At 44.7% G+C, this 18,983-nt stretch overlaps 1 protein-coding gene across 3 annotated transcripts; it reads left to right on the top strand.

The window, feature by feature from the left end:
- Positions 1–910: 910 nt before the first annotated feature.
- Positions 911–18,494, top strand: SPATS1 (spermatogenesis associated serine rich 1). 3 transcript variants are annotated; one of them, XM_082215826.1, is made up of 7 exons: positions 911–1,057; positions 4,138–4,270; positions 4,364–4,488; positions 9,475–9,636; positions 11,540–11,666; positions 13,268–13,330; positions 17,808–18,494. In XM_082215826.1, exons 1-7 carry the CDS (start codon positions 1,042–1,044, stop codon positions 17,935–17,937), a joined length of 756 nt encoding a protein of 251 aa, XP_082071952.1. In that variant the 5' UTR covers positions 911–1,041; the 3' UTR covers positions 17,938–18,494. The 3 variants fall into 3 exon arrangements, with proteins under 3 accessions (XP_082071952.1, XP_082071951.1, XP_082071950.1); XM_082215825.1 differs by having other exon boundaries at positions 929–962; XM_082215824.1 differs by having other exon boundaries at positions 939–962; positions 4,086–4,270.
- Positions 18,495–18,983: the final 489 nt, after the last annotated feature.

The raw sequence follows: 18,983 nt of genomic DNA, 5'->3' as shown, positions 1-18,983 counted from the left end.
ACAGCCTTCTAACGGCTGGGGGTGGGAAGAAAAGCCCTTGTCCCCCCCCCAGCCTTCAGAAGAGGTCCGGGGACAGACTGTCCCCGGACCTGGTCTGAAGGCGGTTTCCCTAGGAACGCATTAATTGATTTTCAATGCATTCCTATGGGAAACCGTGCTTCGCAAGACGAAAAACTCGCAAGAAGAAAAAACGCGGAACGAATTAATTTCGTCTTGCGAGGCACCACTGTAGTTCTTTGCGGCGGCAGGAGACGTGGGCCCATGGGCACGGGGAATGTGCACCGGCGGCAGGCTCTCAAGGGCGCTTCGCTCCCATTCCTGCCTCTGGTCAGGAGCAAGAGGCTGATCCCGATCCCTAGTTCCCAAGGAAAGCCTTCTTGAGAGGTGCCTCCCCTGAAGATCCCGAGGGGCTGAACGAGCCGCCGACCGTGGACAGGACACTCGCTGGGTGAAGGGCTCGCTGGACAGGTCCTTTGCGAGGTCCCCGCTCAGCCCAGGCTACGTTGCACAGATGCCATGATCTGCTGGGTCAAAGGCTGCCATAACCTCTCTGCCTTTAGACACGTTTCCCCATTTCAGCTTCTGGGCTTGGGGCACCGGGAGGGCCACGGATTTGTTCGCTGCACAAAAGCAGGTCAGAGCAGCCAACGCCTAGTGGCAGTGACTCCTCAGGACTGTGGTGGCCAAAGGTTTGTGTATGGATTTACCTTATGCTAAAATCCTAAGTTTGGATTTGTTTATAGATTTTGATGAATGGTTTTTGTAAATTTTGCATCTAGTTACAGGATGTCTATTTTTCAGGGTGTTTGAAGGAACAAAGTCATGAACCTGACCTTGTTGAATGACAACAGTCCTTGAGAAATCTAAGTAGGGAGCAGACAATCTCACTGGAATTCCCTTCTTTTGTTTGCTTCTGTTTCCTTGGCACCCAGGCGACAGCAGGATGGCGGGCGCAGATGGGGGTTTGTACTGAAACTCCCTGGTGCAAAGACCCCTGGGCCCTTGCAGCTCAGAGTCAAATGAGTGCGGAGCATAGCAAGCATGGGGAGGGCTGCTGGTAATGCATTGTTTCTCAGTCTAAGGCTAAATTTTGAATCAGAATGATTTTGTTGCCTGCCTTTAGGACTTGGGAGGAGCCATAACTCAGCAGCAGAGCTCATGCTTTGTATAGAAAGTCCCAGGTTTGAACCCAGCATTGCCAGGAAAGGCTGGGAATTACTCCTGCCTGAAACCCTGGAGAGCCGTGGCAGTCAGTGCAGACAGCCCTGGTCTGACTCAGCGTAAGGCAACTTCCTGTGTTCCTGTGCCTTCCGTGGCTCAATGTTTAATCGCTGCACTGCTGCATTTAACAAGTGAATTAAAGTGAGAAATGCTCTGACTTGGAACGAGATATATTCCTCTGAGCTTGTGCCATCTGCAGGGAAGGGATTCACCGCCTTGTAGCTGTTCATTTTGTGATCATGTTATCAAAAACTCAAACTCTGTCGGCTGTGATTCACATTTCATTACAAGCTGGCTAATAAGTTAGGGATGCAGGTGGTGCTGTGGTTAAAATCGCTGAGCCCCTTGGGCTTGCTGATCAGAAGGTCAGCAATTTGAATCCCTGCGACGGGGTCGGCTCCTGTTGTTCTGTCCCAGCCTCTGCCAACCTAGCAGTTTGAAAGTGCACCAGTGCAAGTAGATAAAAAGGTATCACTGCAGTGGGAAGATAAATGGTGTTTCTGTCTTGGTGTCCTGTTGTGCCAGAAGCGGTTTAGTCCTGCTGGCCACAAGACCCGGAAAGTTGTCTGTGGACAAATGCCAGCTCCCTTGGCCTGAAGCAAGATGAGCACCGCAACCCCATAGTCACCTTTGACTGGACTTAACTGTCCAAGGGTCCTTTAACTTTACCTACCTTTTTTTACACCTTATGCTGCCAGGCGAAAATGTTCCTCTTTAACCAGGCCTTTGACATATTGTTGTCCAATGCCCTTTTGTGTTTATGGGAGGGGGGATGTTGGCTTTTGTGTGTATGTGTGCTTGTGCTTTTTATTATGTATTTTGTGTTTTTATGTTGTTAACTGTCCCGAAATCTATGTATGAAGGGCAGTATACAAATTTAATAAATAAATAAATAGCAAGGAAAAGAGGCTAGCTAAAGCTGGAAAACAGGTATTTGGGCAGAATCTGGAGTTATCCAAACCCCAAGCTGTCTGAAGGCAATCCAGTTTAGGGAAGGTTTTTAGAAATGTTTTATTATGTTTTTATATATGTTGGAAGCTGCCCAGAGTCGCTGAAGCAACCCAGTAAGATGTGTGGGGTATAATTAGTAAAATTAGGATTATGGAAAGAGACATCCCTATTTTCATCGCAGAAATGTTGGAGGGTATGTCACACAGGGCAAAGAAAATTTGCTGGATGCTAAGGGACACAAGTCTCTAGTGCAATTAAAAGAAAGCAGAGCGCGTCATGAACCAATCAAAACAAATTCCAGAGGTACCGTATTTTTCGCCCTATAGGACGCACTTTCCCCCCTCCAAAAATGAAGGGGAAATGTGCCTGCGTCTTATGGGGCGAATGCAGGCTTTCGCTGAAGCCTGGAGAGTGAGGGGGGTCCGTGCGCACCGACCCCTCTCGCTCTCCAGGCTTCAGGAAGCTATCCCAAGTCTTGCAAGCCCGGCGGGATGTCCCGCGGGCTCGCAAGGCTTGCGGGCAGCAGCCTGCACCCAAAAGCTGGGGACAGCGGGGAGGCGCAGCGCCGCCACCCCGCTATTCCCCAACCTGATCTGGGGGGTGGAAGCAAGCCTGCTTCTCCCCCCCCCCCGCCAGCCCCACAAGCTCGGGGGATAGGGGGATGGCGAAGCATCGCCATCCCGCTATTCCCCGACCTGATCTGGAGGCGGGCGGGGGGAGAAGCAAGCTTGCTTCTCCCCCCGCCAGCCCCACAAGCTCGGGGGATAGCGGGCCAAGCTGTCCCTGAAGGCGGAAGAGGGAGACGGAGCGCTCCTTCTCCCTCTTCTAGCTTGGGGATGGCTGCGCAAACCTGGGGGGAAATAATTTTTTCCCCCTTGATTTCCCCCTCCCCCAAAAATAGGTGCGTCCTATGGGCCGGTGCGTCCTATAGGGCGAAAAATACGGTACCTCATGCAGAGGCACAGAGGGGGAGGGCTTCACCTGAGGGCCTTTTTGGTAGCAGTTCCCAGGCTTTGGAGGCCAGGCCAGCTCCTTCCTCACGGTCCTTCCACCTGCAGGGGAAGACAGTATCATTCTGGCAGGCTTTGGGGAACCAACTGATTTGAAGGAAAGGGCTTTGAATTGTGCTGTGCAGTTGTTACTCTCTGTATTTTATTGGTTTGTTTTGATATCATTTTAATTTTATTATAGTTTAATTACTTTTAAACTAATATATTGTATATGTTTTTAGCTGCCAGTAAGTAAGTGGGACGCGGGTGGCACTGTGGGTTAAACCACAGAGCCTAGGACTTGCTGATCAGAAGGTCAGCGGTTCGAATCCCCGCGACGGGTTGAGCTCCCGTTGTTTAGTCCCTGCTCCTGCCAACCTAGCAGTTTGAAAGCATGTCAAAGTGCAAGTAGATAAATAGGTACTGCTCTGGCGGGAAGGTAAATGGCGTTTCCGTGCGCTGCTCTGGTTCGCCATAAGCGGCTTAGTCATGCTGGCCACATGGCCCAGAAGCTGTACGACGGCTCCCTCGGTCAGTAAAGCGAGATGAACGCCGCAACTGCAGAGTTGGCCACGACTGGACCTAATGGTCAGGGGTCCCTTTACCTTTACCTTAAGTAAGTAAGTAAGTAAATCCCATCTAGATTCCTTGAGGCTGATTTTATTATGTTAGCCCACAAAGTCATGTCCATCTGGATATGTGTAAACAGGTGTAAATAATTAGCCATTAGTAGCTGCCTCCGTGTGAAGGGAAACATGTAGCCTTTTAACGTGAAGTACAACTCTGGTTCTGCAGTTGGTCAAGGCAGGGCTAAAGAGTTGTAGTCTTGTATGTTTCCACAAAAGGATGTTTTCTTCCTGCAAGTATAATACCAGGATCCTGCAAAGTCAGAAGTGTTTTTTTGTTTATTTGCCATGTGTCTAGGCATCTTCGGCTGACTTCAGAGGAAGTTTATTTATTGCTGCTTGCCTTCCAGAACTAAGCAACGCAACAGGAAAATCCACTGAGCCCCAGAAACAAGACACAATATTAGCATCCCTCCAGCACGATGGCAGGCAAGAAAATCCAGACGCATCCTGTCAGCCCTCCCAAGAAGCAGATCCCTCTGGGTAGGTTCCAGATGCATAAATATTCAGCCAGTATGGGTTTCATCTGACAACTAATAAGTAAGTGATCCTTTCCTTCCATTTTGTTTTTGTCAGGCATGATCCTTCTCAAAATTCCTCTTCTGCCTCTCCTAAGCATTCCAGTGAACCTCCACCTAAAGCAAATCTGGTAAAAGAAAGTGACCAATTTGCAGAGGTCCAACTGCAGAAGAAGTCTTCTCGTGAGTAACACTGAAGAAATAGTGCCATGAAAGGCTGGCAGTTTGCATGGAGGTTTCTGCCAAGGTCTCCAGACATAAAGCCACCCCAATGTGCACAAAGGTCCAAGCAGCTCACACGCAAATGACTCCCAGATGGCACTGCGACCCCCCTCTACACGGCTGCTCCACTGAGGCATTGCAGGGCCCCTGACTGCAGTCCTAGCAGGCTGGAATGGCAAATACATTTGTCACCGGCTTCCTCCAGCACCTTGTGGAAGCCAAAACACAGGAGGCGACATGACCGTTGGGGGCAGCATTACAGTGGTGGCCTGTGTGGGAAATTGCTGGTGTTTTGGGGTCCTTGATTCCACGTCTCCCCCTCTCAGAGAATTAATTCCTAGTCTACATCTTATTTGTTTCAGGAAATGTATACACCGCTTGCTTGTAAGATACCTCAAAGTGTTTCTTTGTTCAGACAATAAAATCAAGAAAAAATCACAACCATACTTAGAGCCAAATCCAAATAACTTTCTTGTACTAGCCACTGGCCATGACAAATTGGATTTGGGCTTAAAGCAGGGTTCGGCAACCTTGATCAGCCGTGGGCCGGTCCATCGTCCCTCAGACCATGTGGTGGGCCAGACTATATTTTGAAAAATAAATGAATGAATGAATTCCTATGTCCCACAAATAACCCAGAGATGCATTTTAAATAAAAGCACACATTCTACTCATGTAAAAACATGCTGATTCCCGGACCATCCGCAGGCCGGATTGAGAAGGCGATTGGGCCGCATCCGGCCCCCGGGCCTTAGGTTGCCCACCCTTGGCTTAATACACAAGTTAATGTTATGTATTGAAGTTGAAAGCTACCTCAGCTTTCTAAGCATCTGGGTCAGCTTGTCTAAACAATGATGTTTTTAGCAGGAGCCAAAATGAGTAACTGTACAGCAAACTCCCTCAACAGGTAGGGAGTTCTAGAGTGCAGCTGCTGCCATATGAAATGAGTGAGTTCTTACAAATGCAGAACAGGTGTGTGTCATCTGGCACCTGTTTTAGTGCCGATTCTGCCAATCAAAGTGGCACATGTAGAGTGAGGGGATCTTGAAGCTACATTGGTCCCAAGTTGTTATGGACTTTACCTTGAATTTGGCCCAGTAGCAAATCAGCAGCCAGGGCAGCTCTCTGAGCACAGGTGACATACACAGACAAGGCCTCACTCCTATCAGCAATTGTGCTTCTGGATCAGGTGCAAGGGCAGCCCAACATGAAGTGCACTGCAGTCATCCAGTCTTGAAATAACCAATGCATGAAGTACTGTTGTAAGACTTTCCGGGTCCAGGAATGGCCACAGCTGCCCAACCAGTTGCAGCTGATAAAAGGCTCTTCTAGCCAATGAAGCTGCCTGAGTCTTCAGGGACAGAAATGGTGCCAGAAGCACCCCCAAACTGCAACCCTGCCCAGGGCAGGCAACTGACCAGTTTCTCAGACATGGGAGCTACTCAACCATTGTGTCTCTATCTTGCCAGGATTCAAGCTCAGCTGGTTTTTCCTCACCCATTTCACCCCTGTGTCCAGGGAATCATAGAATCATAGAATCATAGAGTTGGAAGAGACCACAAGGGCCATCGAGTCCAACCCCCTGCCAAGCAGGAAACACCATCAGAGCACTCCTGACATATGGTTGTCAAGCCTCTGCTTAAAGACCTCCAAAGTAGGAGACTCCACCACACTCCTTGGCAGCAAATTCCACTGTCAAACAGCTCTTACTGTCAGGAAGTTCTTCCTAATGTTTAGGTGGAATCTTCTTTCTTGTAGTTTGCATCCATTGCTCCGTGTCCGCTTCTCTGGAGCAGCAGAAAACAACCTTTCTCCATCCTCTATATGACATCCTTTTATATATTTGAACATGGCTATCATATCACCCCTTAACCTCCTCTTCTCCAGGCTAAACATGCCCAGCTCCCTTAGCCGTTCCTCATAAGGCATCGTTTCCAGGCCTTTGACCATTTTGGTTGCCCTCCTCTGGACACGTTCCAGTTTGTCAGTGTCCTTCTTGAATTGTGGTGCCCAGAACTGGACACAGTACTCCAGGTGTGGTCTGACCAGAGCAGAATACAGTGGCACTATTACTTCCCTTGATCTAGATGCTATACTCCTATTGATGCAGCCCAGAATTGCATTGGCTTTTTTAGCTGCCGCGTCACACTGTTGGCTCATGTCAAGTTTGTGGTCAACCAAGACTCCTAGATCCTTTTCACATGTACTGCTCTCAAGCCAGGTGTCACCCATCTTGTATTTGTGCCTCTCATTTTTTTTGCCCAAGTGCAATACTTTACATTTCTCCCTGTTCATCTTGTTTATTTTTGCCCAGTTCTCTAATCTGTCGAGGTCGTTCTGAAGTGTGATCCTGTCCTCTGGGGTGTTAGCCACCCCTCCCAGTTTGGTGTCATCTGCAAATTTGATCAGGATGCCCTTGAGTCCATCATCCAAGTCGTTGATAAAGATGTTGAATAAGACCGGGCCCAAGACAGAACCCTGTGGCACCCCACTAGTCACTCTTCTCCAGGATGAAGAGGAACCATTGATGAGCACCCTTTGGGTTCGGTCAGTCAGCCAGTTACAAATCCACTGAGTGGTAGCATAGTCAAGGCCGCATTTTACCAGCTTCTTTACAAGAATATCATGGGGCACCTTGTCAAATGCCTTGCTGAAATCAAGGTAGGCTACATCCACTGCGTTCCCTTCATCTACCAGGCTTGTAATTCTGTCAAAAAACGAGATCAGGTTAGTCTGACATGACTTATTTTTCAGAAATCCATGCTGACTATTGGTGATCACAGCATTCCTTTCTAGGTGCTCACAGACTGTTTGCTTAATGATCTGCTCCAGAATCTTCCCTGCTATTGATGTCAGACTGACTGGGCGGTAATTATTTGGGTGCATGGTCTCTCCTGATTCATGTGTGGGTCATCAGCAAGCTGATGGCACCTTGCCCCCAAACTGCTGATAAAGCTCCCAGCAGCTTCATAAAGGTATTAAATAGCTGAGAGGCCCTCTCCCAATGCCCCTCTCTGGACTTGGCCCCAATTCCCATGCCCTGGAGCAAGTCCATGGTCTTAGTATGGTTTGCCCACCTTCCTGAAAATGATATACAGGTGGTACCTAACACCATATTAATTGGCAAAGATGTCTAAATCAGCACCAGATGTCTGTTGGAAGTGTAAAGAAGGTTTATTTTCCCACATGTGGTGGACATGTAAAGTGGCTAAAGACGTTTGGGAGCTGATCTATAATGAGATAAAAAAGATACTTAAACTAACTGTCCCAAAAAGACCAGAGGCCTTTTTATTAGGGATAACTGGAACAGATGTTGCTCCAAAACAGGTGAATCTATTTCTTTATGCAATAACGGAAACACAAATATTGTAAGCTCAAAAATGACGTCAAGAGGTGCTACCTACTAGAGAAAAATGGCAGCTGAAATTGACAGAATATGTAGAACTGGCAAGTTTGACTTGTTAAATTGGAGATAAAAAAGAGACAGACTTTAAGGAGGACTGAAAAATGTTTGTGGATTATTTAAAAGCTCATTCAATCAATTTTATTGTTTATAGCCAAAGGCCTTTACAATAGATGAGAAAGGAAACTTTCATCTAAAATCGTACAACGCAACCTGTAACAATTTACAACATAAAAATAAATTCACAAATTTGGCCACGTGGTGCGTCTCCACCCCCGTCGTTCAGCCCAGACACTGAGGTCCAGAGCCGAGGGCCTTCTGGCAGTTTCCTCCCTGCGAGAAGCCAAGTTACAGGGAACCAGGCAGAGGGCCTTCTCGGTAGAGGCACCCGCTCTGTGGAACGCCCTCCCACCAGATGTCAAAGAGAACAACAACTACCAAACTTTTAGAAGACATCTGAAGGCAGCCCTGCTTAGGGAACATTTTAATGTTTGATGCATTTTAATATTTTGTTGGAAGCCACCCAGAGTGGCTGGGAAAGCCCAGCCAGATGGGCGGGGTATAAGATGCCCTGCAAGACGAATGCCTCGCAAGACGAAAAACTCGCTAGACGAAAGGGTTTTGCCTTTTTGCGTTGCTTCGCTAGACGAATTTCCCTATGGGCTTGCTTCGCAAGATGAAAACGTCTTGCGCTTTTTTTTAAAAGCCGCTTGAAGAGGCGCAGTTCCGACGGACCGTGCTTCGCAAGACGAAAAACATCGCAAGACGAAAAGACTCACAGAACGAATTAGTTTCGTCTTGCGAGGCACCACTGTATTATTATTATTATTATTATTATTATTATTATTAATCTGCTAGGAGTTCAACGGGCACTTCCTGTGTGGATCAACCAATTAAGAATCAGAAATATAAATTTCTCTCTAGGCGTTGTGTACAGGGGGCAAATCAGCAGAAGAGTATGTGATGTCGTCTACCTCATGGCAACCATGTATACATTTGCAATAGATTACTGAAAAACTCCATGGAAACCTGATAAAACGCAAGTAGGATTTGAGAAAAGACAGCAGTGCAAAGTACAGCCGTACCTTGGTTCTCGAACAGAATGCGTTCTGGGAGTCCGTTCGACTCCTGGAACCGTTCAAAAACCAAGGCGCAGCTTCTGATTGGCTGCAGGAGCATCTTGCAGCCAATCGGAAGCCACAGAAGCCACGCTGGATATTCGGCTTCCAAAAATCGTTCGAAAAACACTCACTTCTGGGTTTTGACTGTTTGGGAGCCGATTTGTTCGGGAGCCAAGGCGTTTGAGATCCAAGGTACGGTGGAGGGATTTTTTAGGAAGAAGTGAAGACTTAGAATAATTATAATACGCAGCAGGAGTTGGAATTTTGGGGGAACCATGGAGGGATGGAGGGGAAGTCCTAGGCTGAATGACTAAAAGTTGAATTTGAAATGTTGTTGAATTATTCTTTATTTTTCAAATTACTATAAATAGATAAAAAGAAAAGAAAGCTCAGCCATTCTTACAATTTCTCTCTCTTCTTTAGGAGATAATGAGGATTCAGACACAGAATGGACATTTTATCCAAGTTCCTTTGGTCACACTTATCACACGGGGAAAAAGTGTTTCTTTGAGGGTGTACACCTCAGAAACAAAACCACAACATCTGAAAGGACAGTGGAAATGTGCTTTGGAAAGAAGAAATATGGTAACACCACAGAAACCTCTTTTAATTCTTTATCTTAATATCTTAAAGTTTTGGGCTACCAAAACTATGAGGTTCAGTTCTCATGTTTTCATCCACATTTTCCAAGGTGGAATCAGCCACATGTGAGTTTTGTCTCCTTTTCATTTTTCAATGTACAGGTCACTCAACTTTTCAGGCCAAAAACTGCACTGAGGTCAAATCTCTGTGAGCTACAGCTGGAAGTGGGGATGTCAAAGTGTGTGCTCCCCAAATTTGCCATTTTAAAAAAGGAGGAATGAGGGGAGGGGTGTCACAAAACATTTTGTCATCACCAAATTGCATCAGGGCCCACAAGAGTGGTCTGTAAATATAGACAGATAATTTAAAACATTTCAAACGGTATCACTTTGGGGCTCCTTGTGAAGCCACAAAGCTGACTGGCATTACAGTGTGCATGTGCGGGGGGTGGGGTGGGTGGGTGCCATTACACACACACACACACACACACACACACACACACACACGCGTATATAACCTCTGGAATCACAGTGTCGCAATGGGAGACGTGGGAACAATGAGCATTTTTTTAAAGCATTTTTTTTTTAAAAAATAATAGTTTAAAACATTTTAGTGATTTTTAAACGGGGTTGGAAGTGAACACCCACCCACATCCATTTGACAGCATATTGTCACCGCTGTGGATCCACTGGAGCAGTCAACACTTGTTAGAATAAAGCCATCTACAAATGAGAAATGTTGATGGTTCAGGGGCCACAACATCTCTTAGGGGACTGGGTGCCACCTTCAAGTCCTTGGTTAGTCACCCCTGGTATAGATGATTATCATTTTTTCCCATACCTATAGCCTTGCCCCCTGCCTCCAAGGCTCTGAAAATCTGTTGCTCTTTTAACATTGCTTTTTGTTTATTCACGTTATTTTAAATTTTGTTTTCAGTTGTGTGAGGTGCTTTATACTCTGTGAAAATGGGGGTATAGATATGTTAATGCTTTGGCTTGAATATTTCTGTGATCAAGAAGGCGGGCCTGAAATGTTTACTGAAAGGTTTCCGAAAACCTGCCACTTGTTGTCTAGTTCCGTGTTATTCCTTGCCCTGATTGGTTGCAGATCCAATGCCACCAAGATATCAAAGGCCACTAAGAGATCACACAAGAGCAACTGCCTTGCCCCCCCCAACCCTCTCCTAAAGAAGGACAGCATGCATCATGGGTCAGAATTGTAGCATTTCAAGAGTGTGACTGTGGACTCATCTACACAGCTGCAAATAAAACATTTTAAATGTGTTGTAAAGTGCAATATACAAATGTGACACTAAACGGCGACAGTGACCTATGCCAAATTCAATGTATTTTTCAAAACTTTTTTTTAAAAAAAACATTTTCACAGCGTTTTTATATGTGTGTAGATTTCACCATAATCCGGTACTGCAGATGCTTCTATTTAAAATTAAAGAAAGTGGTTTTAGGTTTATAGTGGCATTTGTTGTTTAGTCATCTTAGTCGTGCTCAACACTCCGTGACCCTATGAACCAGAGCATGCCTTGGAAACTCGCTTTCTTCTCAAAGCGTCTCCTTTTTTTTATGTCCATGGAGTTTTCTTGGCAAAATACTGGAGTGGTTTGCCAGTTCCTTCTCCAGTTGGATCACATTTAGTCTAAACTCTCGGCTATGACCTGTCCGTCTTGGGTGGTCCTGCACGGCATGGCTCAGAGCTTCTTGGGGTTATTCAAGCCCCTTCGCCACAACAAGGCAGGGATCCATGAAGGGGTTATAGTGGCATACATAGCTTTAAATTAATGTTATCTATGTGCATGACTCAAATGGATCTTTTTCTATGGTTCAAATGGTAGAAACTAAACTTTTGTCCCCCGTGTCCTATCTAGTTGTGTTTTTATTTGTCATCACAGTGACTGAAGAGGCCTCCAGAAATGGTATTCCATTGGTGACACTGGGAGACCACCCTTATGCCTATCCAGAACAAAGCAAAGACTTCCACAAACTGGGACCAACCCTGCCTCCAGTGAACTTTGGGAGGCAAGTTCCACACTCAGCCCTGTGATGGCTGATGATAACAGTGATCATCACATTCCACATTTAAAGTGACACAATTAAGCAATAAATCTCTCTAAACAATATACAGTCGTACCTTGGTTCTCAAACGCCTTGTGACTCAAACATTTTGGCTCCTGAACGCCACAAACCCAGAAGTGAGTGTTGCAGTTTGCTAACGTTCTTTGGAAGCCAAACATCCAATGCAGCTTCCGACTGAGTGCAGGAAGCTCCTGCAGCTAATCAGCAGCTGCGCTTTGGTTTTTGAACGTTTTTAGAAGTCAAACGGACTTCTGGAACGGATTCCATTCGACAACCAAGGTATGACCGTACACACATTAATAAAAAGTGAATCATATACAAAACTATAAATGCAATAAGATACAGCACCTGAGTCCAACATGACTAAAATATTGATCTCAATAAAATGACACAATTCTAAGACTCCTAATTGTTCCTTGGCTGCTGAATCCCTTCCTGTCCAGCACATGGTGACGCACGGTGTCAGGTGTGCCTTTGCAACCCAAATTGGGACCCATACCAGCTGTAACTATGGCTGCAGGGTGGAGGTTCCCCACCTTGATCAAGACTTTCTTCAAGTCTCTCCCTTTTGTTACTACTGCTTCACCATCCTTTTTGTTTAGACAAATATCTGTATCTTCCACCTTGGAAAACACAGTGCTTGTTTTTCATGCCAACCTTTTATACTCGGCCTATGCCTCTAAGTGGGCCTCAACTACAGAGCAGGCAAGAGGTCACTGGAGTGCAACCCCACCACATATCATACTTTATGACCTACATCTCTATTAAGGCCCAAGCTATTGTTTTGAATCCTTTATTCTAGACCCTGTTCAGCATAGCAAAGGTTTCATTTCAAAAATGCATAGCTTAATGTTAGATGTTAATACACAAGTCTTTCATAAACTTAAGGTTACAATGGGAAGAGGATCTTGGAGAGGAAATTACAGCTTGATAATGGAATAAAATATTGCCAGACTGGTCCTGTAAATCTTTGTCTTCCCAAAGGAGACACACAGATCTGTCTTTACACTGTTTAACGCAGATTTCCTGCCATCAGAACGACAGTTGTCTTATGGGCATTAACTTGTGCCTTTTGTGCCACACTTGGTCATCAAAACCCTTTAAGAAGCTAGAGATTTTGCGATAATGACGTTTGATGTGGCTGCTAGGATTTATGCTATTGTTTTGCTATTTTCAATAGAGATTTCTAAAAAACAATCTGCAGTCTTTCTAAGTACATATATTGTGAGAAATATTTGATGTCTATGTGACCTGTATGTGACTTTCTGGAACCAAAGCAAAAAGCCATAGATTTATATAGAGAAATTTCCAAACTTGTAGAAGCTCAGAGGCAATTTTTACAAGTGAACTCATTTTATTGTCAAGAAAAAACAAATCCATATATCTTCTATAGTCTTGAACAAGAAATGTGGGTTCCATTATTGAAAGGACTTGCACCTCACAGCAACTGCATTAGGATTTTGCACATGTAATGCTAAACCAAATCAAAATCAATGACGTGTCTGTTCCCTAAGTCCAAATGACTTTTGTTTTCTTTTTAATAGTTCCAAGTATATAAAGCAGTCAGATACGTTTATTCCTCTCCAGCACTTGCCAGGAGTTCCTTGGTATGTATCCAGTATTTCATTTAATACTCTGCCATTGTATGCTTTTATTGTTTTATGCTTTAAAACAAACAAAGTAATCCTACCCTTGGAGAATAGGGAAGGATATGCCAATTTCAGTTCTCTCTGCTTCTCATTTTTCATTCAGCGCTTTATGTTAATTCATCCTAATAAACACAGTTTCATATGCAGTTTCAACTAATATACACATTTTCACAAGCAATTTCTCCTAATATAATGCATGGGTTGGTTGGAGAATTGCAAAATTTGGGAAAGTACAAAATTTGCATAATGACTGAGTTTTGGTTCTCATTGGAAAGTGTGAATTCAGTAGATTTACCTTTAAATGCAAACTTTAGCCTCCGCCCCTAGCTAGAGAGCAGCAAGGGAAATTGATATGCCACTGTCCTGGTTCAGACGTTTATCTGTAGAACTAAGTCACAGAGCATCCAGGTTATGCTTTCAGGGGCTTTTGGTGAAGCACTTAAGAATCACTTGCAACTCTAGTAAATAGATTTTTTAAGAGCTTATTTTAAGCATGACATGAAGAGGTCAAGCCAGCTGTTAATCTTGCAACGAAAAACTAAGAAAGTAACTATTTATTTTTTTGTACTGTATGTGATTCAGTTGGTGATTTATTTATATCTTGAAGTCCAACTAACAAAGGAAATTAGCAAAAGTATTAAAAGCAAGTATTCAGTATCCTAAAACCAAAAACTAGTGTATTAAAACCTAGTATTCAACAGCCAGATAGAAGGACCAGCAATTGTAGTCCCAGTCGCAGTGCCTCCCTGCTCTCATTCATTCCAAGGCAAAGTGTGAGAGTACAGACTCTGGCAGACAACCATCTGGAATTCAAACGGCCACAACTTTATTGTTTACATGTCTTGGTGGAACTTAGGCTCAGGCATGGGGTATCTTTCAGCAGACGGGGTGGGGGTGGGGCCAGCAGTTGGAGGTGGGTGTCCCAGAGTGACTTTGGGGGGTGTGTGGCCCCGCATCTGATCCACCAGCCATGCAATGAGCTCAGTACCACTTTGCTTCACAACGCCTCAGGCAGGATGCCAGGACCCTCTAGGATTCTTCATGCAAGATGAAGGCCTTTCTTGTAGGAAATGATGCATGATGAATTAATGTGTCTGTTTTGCCACAGAAAAAAACAACAATAGGAAGCCACACTTGGTAGCAGCACTCTGCGGGATTTTTGTAAAATACTTGTGTTAATCACATACACCTGACAATCTAACAAAACTAACTTTTTGTTAGGCTATTTTGTTTCATGTGAAATGGCCCTAGGAAATACTTCTCCAATCCTGAAACAGCTGGAATAGAATAGAATAGAATCTGACCTTGGAGTTATGAGGTTTTATAAATTTTAGAGTGTAAAAGAGATGAGGGTATATTTCATGGTTCTACTTCCTTCATTTTAGTTTCCAATTCTTTAAGTTCCCATTGTGCAAGCTAGAAAACTGTAGCTTTACCTCCCTCCTGTGGTGGCTGAAGCCCTTTGCAGCTTATAGCGAGAATATAAAAGGGAGAGCACCCACAAAGAATTTAGGCTTGTATAAAGAGGCTTTTAAAATATATAATTCTTCTTTGCCTAAAACTCCCTTTGATTGACTTGAATATACAATGGATTTCTCCTTTGATTGACAGATCATGTTGGAGATGAGCACAAAAATGTTAGTGTAAGGTCATTTGCATTTTTGAAACCTTTAACTCTGCTGTGCTGCACAAATGCCTCTTGCACAGGCCTCATGAAATCCTCTCTACATTCACTTAGGGTTCTATGGATGTGCCTCAAGTGGTTCATTCCCATCTGGTATTTTCCAGTCTGCTGCAGTTTTATTTTTTACAAGTCTGTCTTCTGGTTTTTTGTCTGATATATGGAGTTTTTAAAAAATGTATATCATAAACTACAATACATGCATATTGCTCAGTCATCAAGAGATACTTGCAAATCAGTCAGTTTTCCTGTGTGCTCCCTTGCACACTTAATGAATTCCCAAAGAGGTAGCCCTGATAGAGCAAGAGTTCCCCAGTCCTTTGAGGTCCGATTGCTCAGCCGGGGTGCTTTGGCAGGAAGTGTGGGATGTAATAATGATAATAATAATAATAATGACCACCACCCTCCTCTTCCTCCTCCTCCTCTTCCTATGCTCTTCCTCCAAAAAGACCTTCTCCATACTAATTAAGGCACCCAAAAGCAGAATCCTAACTTGCTCAGAAGCAAATCCTGCTGAATTCAAGATGAGTCTGGTTAAGTCATCAGTTCAGACACTAAAATATACCATTGATACAACCTGTGGACTTGGATACTCATTTCGCAGATTTAGTAAAGGTGGAACTCTGAGGTAGAATAGATGCTGAGTAAGTGGCAAGGGTTGTATTTTCACCAGGAGAGACCAACAGGGCCAAGGGCTTCTAGAGGAGTTACTGTGTCTTAGGATGCTGTGGCTCTCAAAGGGTCTGCCGCTTCTTGGTCGGCCACTCTTTATGGGAGTTACTTGGTATACTAATGATAGTAAATCATTATATGATAGTAATGATAGTAAACAGTAAATTGTAGATTAACTACAGTTTCTGTGAACATCCAGGTTTCATGCATAGCAACTATATGACCTGCAGAAATTCTGTTTGTACTACTTTGCACTTGCCTCTGCCATTTGTGAAGCAGCAACTTCAGGCTTGTCCTGACTCACAACACTGCAGCCTTTCTTCATTTTCCTGAATTCCTGTATTCTTCTTTCTATAAGCTTTTGTTCTACTGTTTCACCAGCTTTGTGTTGTATTTTTGACTTTTGACCTTTTACTTTGTATCTTTGCTCAGTCTATTTATGATATCATTGTGCATTGTGGCCAAAGTCATTTTGAAGGAACTGAACAGTTCTTCCTCAGCCTCATTAGGGAATGGCTGTAGCTCAGAAGGAGCCAAGGTTTTCTCTTTCTGCAGTCTGACTGCTAATGGATCTATTGCCATACTGGATTCCAAGAATCTGGTGGAACACTACGACCTATAGCAGGCTTCTTTTGGGGCATCTGACCAAGTTTAATAGCTCCTAGTGATTCTGTTACCATCTCAGCCGAGGGATTAGATCTGCAAATATCAGGTTACTTCCTTTGCTCAGGCTTTGTGGGAATTGAGCACTGCTGACTTTCCAGCTGAGAGGACCTGATGACGTAAACATTAAGCAGTGAAGGTTGATCAGTTGTAGTGGCAACATTGCCTTTGTTATCAGAGTGGGAGGACTGCAAATATTCCAGTCATTCTGCTTCTGCTCCCACATAATCCAAATCTGTGGGTAAATCTAATGATGGATAGAACTTATTTTCAGGCAACAGTTGCCGCTCTTTGGCATTGACCTTCTCTTCTTTAGTCCTCCTCGCTTTTCACCTATGGAGAATTGGTCAGTTCTGGGCTATCTCCATAGAGTCAGGGCAGCAGCTTCTTTCGAAGATCCAGATGGTCTGACATCATTTTTCCAGGTGGAAAAAAATTACCGTATTTTTCGCTCTATAACACGCACCCGACCATAACACGCACATAGTTTTTAGAGGAGGAAAATCCGTAGGCATGCCACCCGTAGGCATTCCCTCCATAACACGCACAGACATTTCCCCTTACTTTTTAGGAGGAAAAAAGTGAGTGTTATGGTGCAAAAAATACGGTAAGTACCTTCCCTGTTTGGTGGAATACCAAACTCTTGCTCCCCTTGCAGAGATCTGAAGCTTCGAACCACATGCAAAAAGCAACAGGTCTGTAGCTCTTGCCCTTCAGGTTGCACCAAAGGCCCCTGCCTTTGACATGAGGGAAGGGAGGGGACAAAGAGCCTCAAGGAGCTTAGGCAGCAGTCCCAGGTGAAAAACACCTCTAAAGTAGAACCAGAGATGACATTTCTCTAATACTGCTATCCTGAGTAGACAAAGCACAAATTTCTGAGCTTGTAATGCCTGTCTGCTTTTTGAGGTGAGTTTTATGAGTTTTATGTGCATTTCGGGACGCGGGTGGCGCTGTGAGTTAAACCACAGAGCCTAGGGCTTGCCGATCAGAAGGTCAGCGGTTCGAATCCCCGCCACAGGGTGAGCTCCCATTGCTCAGTCCCTGCTCCTGCCAACCTAGCAGTTCAAAAGCACAAAGTGCAAGTAGATAAATAGGCAGCACTTCGACGGGAAGGTAAACGGCGTTTCCGTGTGCTGCTCTGGTTCGCCAGAAGCGGCTTAGTCATGCTGGCCACATGACCCGGAAGCTGTATGCCGGCTCCCTCGGCCAATAAAGTGAGATGAGCGCCGCAACCCCTGAGTCAACCGCGACTGGACTTAATGGTCAGGGGTCCCTTTACCTTTACCTTTACATGTGTATTTACATGCCAAGGAGCATGACCTTTGGGTGCACAGCTTTGAATTTACTCTGTTGTGACCATGAAACTCTACGATTAATTGGTGTGTTTTTTATCTCCCCCATCGTGGCCTCCCACTCTAGCATCCCTTTCCACATAAAGGAGAAGCAGCAAGAATTAGAAAGGGAAAAAATGGAAGTGAAACGCCTGGACATTTGGAAGCCCGCTCCATCTCTGCTGCAGTCTTTGTTTACAACTGGACTGACGAAATGATCGACTTTTCTGGTTGCATGTCATAAGGTCCCTGGGAATATACCTGCTAACAATTCATTGTCCTAGAACATTTGTCATTATTTGTAGAAGGTGCTTATGCCCAGGTACAGGTTTCTTTAAAAATGAAATTAGACGTTAGCCATTTTAGTATAAATCACGTTACTTTCTTGAAACTATTAGCCTGCATTCACAAATGAAAATAATACATTTTACATTTGCTCAGTGGTACTTTCATCTAGTCAAAGTTAATATGTTCTAAGGCTGAACCTAGACTTTAAATTAGATGCCAGGAGTTTAGATGCCAACCGTTTGCATAGCAGATTTGCATACAACTCTTGTATGGCAAGTGGACATGGAACAGAGACTTTAGAGTTGGAAGGAACTCATTCTCTTCTGATAATTTCAGCCAAGGATTTTCAGCCACTTGTGATGTGATATCCTCTCATGGTCATTCTAGGTAGTGGTTGCTGGGCTGAGAAGCTGCAGAGATCCAAGCACTATGAGACTTTTTTTTAAAAAAAAAAAAACCTTCAATAAACGCATACAATTAAAAATCAGAGCCTTAATCATTTCATACACTTATTAAGGAAAGTAATTGACAACTCCATCCAACACCCAGCCTTCCCAGAATGCCTGAGAGGTGGTCCCTGCTGCGGTGAAAGAGCCAGTGATGCGGCAGCTCCTAAAGAAACTGGCTCTGGACCCGTTTGGACTGAAGCAGCTCCTGAGCAGCTAGAAATACCCACTTTGGGGGAAACTGGTGGAGAGCGCTGTGGTAGGACAGCTACAAACATTCTTGGAAGCAGAGGCACCAACGGGAGGGAGATTGGGGCTGACATTGCCAACGTCACGGCAGGAACATGGCAGCGGGCGGCTCCTTCTCCTCCTGCTGCCCCCCCTGCTTCCGGGGCCTGCTTCCCCCCTCTTTCCCCTCCACAGCAGCAGCAGCAGGAGAAGGAGCCAGACACTGAGGCCACGCTGCCACAGCATTCCTAGGATTTCCACAGATAGTTTTAAAAATAAAAAGTACTTTATATGTAGTATAT

The sequence above is a fragment of the Podarcis vaucheri genome, assembly GCF_965113315.1.
Source record: "Podarcis vaucheri genome assembly, chromosome: 3".
Lineage (NCBI taxonomy): Eukaryota > Metazoa > Chordata > Lepidosauria > Squamata > Lacertidae > Podarcis > Podarcis vaucheri.
The sequence above is the reverse complement of the archived record's forward strand: the minus strand, read 5'-3'. Positions and strand labels throughout refer to the sequence as shown.